Source organism: Liolophura sinensis, chromosome 8 (genome assembly GCF_032854445.1).
Source record: "Liolophura sinensis isolate JHLJ2023 chromosome 8, CUHK_Ljap_v2, whole genome shotgun sequence".
NCBI classification, from domain to species: domain Eukaryota; kingdom Metazoa; phylum Mollusca; class Polyplacophora; order Chitonida; family Chitonidae; genus Liolophura; species Liolophura sinensis.
In genome coordinates this window covers 17,621,819-17,625,568 of record NC_088302.1, presented here as the reverse complement: position 1 = coordinate 17,625,568, position 3,750 = coordinate 17,621,819, and the positions used below count along the sequence as shown (strand labels likewise).

The window sequence follows — 3,750 nt, the reverse complement described above, 5'->3', positions numbered from 1 at the left end:
ACATCTTCTTTTCCAAAAATGAGCAGACGACCAGCTTTGTTTTCAATAAGATGACGTACACCACGGCGAGCATGCGCAAATAGGACGGTTGGGGCCTACACACGTTTAGACTACACATATTCTGTTAGCAACTGAACTAAATAATAGCGTCATAAAAATCGTCATGTAGACATGTTTAGCTTTTACATATGCTCTTAATGATGTGCTTATTTTTCTCTGAAGCAATTCTACATGTTTAGAAAGATAAGTGCTTAGCTTTGTGTCATCTTTATGTTTAGCACGGATATGCTCATACAAATGCCCTGTGGCACGTGTTTACGTGTTTACGCTAATCGTGGTTAACAATTAAACATCATGAAACAGACACTTTGTGGATTTTGCTGATAGCGTTTAGCATTTTGATACATTGTGTGACATGTCAAACCTTTTCAGGTGTCTCCTATATGTATTAATCATCCATGCCACATTTAAAGTGTTGTTGGCAAAGTGCTGCCGAAAACAACTGACATGACCTCACGCAAACAGCCACATTATACTGACACCGAGCCAACCACGTGAGGCAGCTACAAATCTCATTTTTAAAGTCTGGTATTTTGGTATCCCAGGTGTTCCAATGTCTCTTCAATGTTTTCCTACTTGTTTTCCAGTGGAAATCATGGCCTCCATGTACACATTTGGAGCGATGGTGACTTTCGTGCAGACGTTTATGTTGCGGTTTTTTGGCTTTCCCCTCACTTTTGTGATCATCTGGCTAATGACGTCATCAATGAATGGCATGTACGCCCTGGCCTGTCACTATAACAATATTGTGCACAGCCGGCCTGTCATCATATACTTGATACAGTTCCTTCTGTGTAAGTATAGGACTCTATTACAGCTTTTTTCTGTGCACGTATAAGACAGTATTACAGCTTCTTTTGTGTAAGTATAGGGTTGTGTTACAACTCCTTCTGTGTAAGTATAGGGCTGTATTGCAACGTCTTCTGTGTACGTATAGAACTGTATTACAGCTCCTTCAGTGTAAGTATAGGGTTGTGTTACAGCGTCTTCTGTGTACGTATAGGGCTGTATTACAGCTTCTCCTGTGTACGTATATAGGACTGTATTGCAGCTCCTTCTGTGTAAGCATAGGGCTGTATTACAACTTCTTCTGTGTACGTGTATAGGACTGTGTAAGTATGGGTTGTGTTACAGCTCCTTCTGTGTAAGTATAGGGCTGTATTACAGCTTCTTCTGTGTAAGTATAAGGCTGTATTACAGCTCCTTCAGTGCATGTATAAGACTGTATTTCAGCTCCTTCCGTGTAAGTATAGGGCTGTATTACAGCTTCCTCTGTGTAGGTATATAGGGTTGTATTACAGCTCCTTCTGTGTAAGCATAGGCCTAAGGCTGTATCACAGCTCCTTCAGTGCATGTATACGACTGTATTACAGCTCCTGTGCACGTATAGGACAGTATTACAGATTCTTCTGTGTAAGTATAGGGTTATGTTACAACTCCTTCTGTGTACATACAGGGCTGTATTACAACTCCTTCTGTGCACGCACATAGGGCTGTATTACAGCTTCTTCTGTGTAAGCAAAGGACTGTATTACAACTCCTTCTGTGTACGTACAGGATTGTATTACAGCTCCTTTTGTGTAAGTATAGGGATGTATAACAACTCGTTGGGAGGGGGTGGGGAGGGTCTCCGTGGCCGAGGTGGTTAGCACGCCAACGCGGCGCAATGATTCAGGAGAGTCCCTAATTCGGTTGATGTGAGTTTAAATCCAGCTCACACTGGCTTCCTCTCCAGTCGTACGTGGCCTGCGGGGTGGTCTTGGGTTTCCCCCGGGCTGTGATCGGTTTTGTCCCTCCATAATTTTGGCCGTCGTGGTATAAGTGAAATATTCTTGAGTACGGCGTAAAACAACAAAAAAGAAAGATTTCATTACTAACATTTCGAGGTTATAACTGATGGAACTGATGGAAATTTTCACTTCATTTATTTGATTGTTGCTTTACGGCGTACGCGAATATTTCACTTAGATGAAGAAACCGAACAGAGCCTGGGGTCAGCCCATGACCATCCGCAGGATTCTGGCAGATATTCCCACGTACGACCTTTCTTTAATACTCCGAAAACAATCGAATAAATCAATATGGTCTGCAGTGACACCTGCTTGTTTAAGGGTGTTTTTCACTTTGAAGGGATACTGAATGGACCATCTCAGGCTTGAATAAATGTATCAAAATTCATCTTGATCATAGCATAACGACTCTATGTCGTTTAAGCAGGAAAGCTGTGTCTGTTAAATGGACTTTTGTCTAACAACTTCTCATTTTATTTTTATCCCTTCGTGCAGCGGCAAGCTCGTTCATTTTGTATGTCGTTATCAGTAGTGTATGCGTGAGAAACTTCTCCAAGGAGCATGCTGGGAAACTTGCTGGGGCGTTCAGTGCCACAATCTGCTTGTCAAAAGTGATTCTCTGCGGTTTGCTGGAACTATTCTTTTTCGAAAATCTAACCGGTTTGTTCCTGTTTTCGTGCATTATGTCGATAATTATAATCGGCCTTGCACTGGTTGTTCTCTATCCAATCGCCAAAGGACACGACACCACAAAAGATTCCACCTATGGTGAATTGCCAAATCACAAGGACGGTTATGAAAACTTGCCTGATTTTCAGGGTAATAATCATGGTTATAAGGAATTGCCTGATTACAAGGATTGTAACCGCCGCCAAGAAGATCTGCGTCATCATGCGGGTTATAACCATGATCAGGAAGATTTATGTGATAACAAGGATTATAACTGCGGGTATGACGAACTGCCTGATCGCAAGGGTTATAATCGCCGCCAAGAAGAATTGTCTAACCACAATGGTTATGATAGCAGGCAGAAAGAATTGCCTGACCACAAGGTTTATAACCCCCGCCAGGAAGAGTTGTCTGATCAGAAGGGTTATGAAAGCAGTAAGAAAGAATTGCCTGACCACAAGGGTTATAACCCCCACCAAGAAGAGTTGTCTAATCACATGAGTTATGAAAGCATGCAGAAAGAATTGCCTGACCACAAGGGTTATAACCCCCGTCAAGAAAAGTTGTCTGATCAGAAGGGTTATGACCGTGACAATAAGGAAGTAACATAGCCGTGACAATGAAGAAGTGACTGACAACAAGGGTTATAACCGTGACAATGAAGAAGTGACTGACAACAAGGGTTATAGCCGTGGCAATGAAGAAGTGACTGACAACAAGGGTTATAGAAGTGGCAATGATGAAGTAACTGAAAGCAAGGGATATAATCGTCGTCGTGTGGAAGAAAATATGTCAACCGAACAGCTGAAGGAACTTTTACAATCGTTTTATTTCCATGTTGTCTTTTGGTCGTCAGCCTTGTTATTCGGCTGCACTTACACATGCGTTGCTAACATAACTGTCATGGCACAAGCTTCAGGTTTGGCCAATCCTCAAAACACCGTGTATATATTATCTTTGGCTGTTGTCGTCTTCCGAATCGTCTCTGGGTTGGTATTCGATAAGTTTTCATCTGAGACCTGCGGACTGTTGATTTTGATCACTGCCTGCGTAAATTTCACAGCAGCAGTAGTTCTGGGTCTACTCTCTGTCGGTCCGGTTGTCACTATGACCATGAGCTTTCTGATTGGAATATCTCAGGGGATAGTTTATCCTATGCCTGTGTCTCTTCTGATTCTTAGGTTTGGACGCCAATACTACGGCCTCATAACCAGTGCACTTTTCACCATAG

General features: G+C 42.4%; 1 protein-coding gene across 1 annotated transcript; it reads left to right on the top strand.

The window, feature by feature from the left end:
* Positions 1-2,533: 2,533 nt before the first annotated feature.
* Positions 2,534-3,130, top strand: LOC135473263 (uncharacterized). The gene has a single exon (XM_064753111.1). The coding sequence runs from the start codon at positions 2,534-2,536 to the stop codon at positions 3,128-3,130; it is 597 nt and encodes a 198-aa protein (XP_064609181.1).
* The last annotated feature ends 620 nt before the right edge of the window (positions 3,131-3,750 follow it).

What these genes read in the sequence shown, in the direction of transcription:
- LOC135473263 (XM_064753111.1), top strand. Translation starts at nt 2,534, where the DNA reads ATGTCGATAATTATAATCGGCCTTGCACTGGTTGTTCTCTATCCAATC.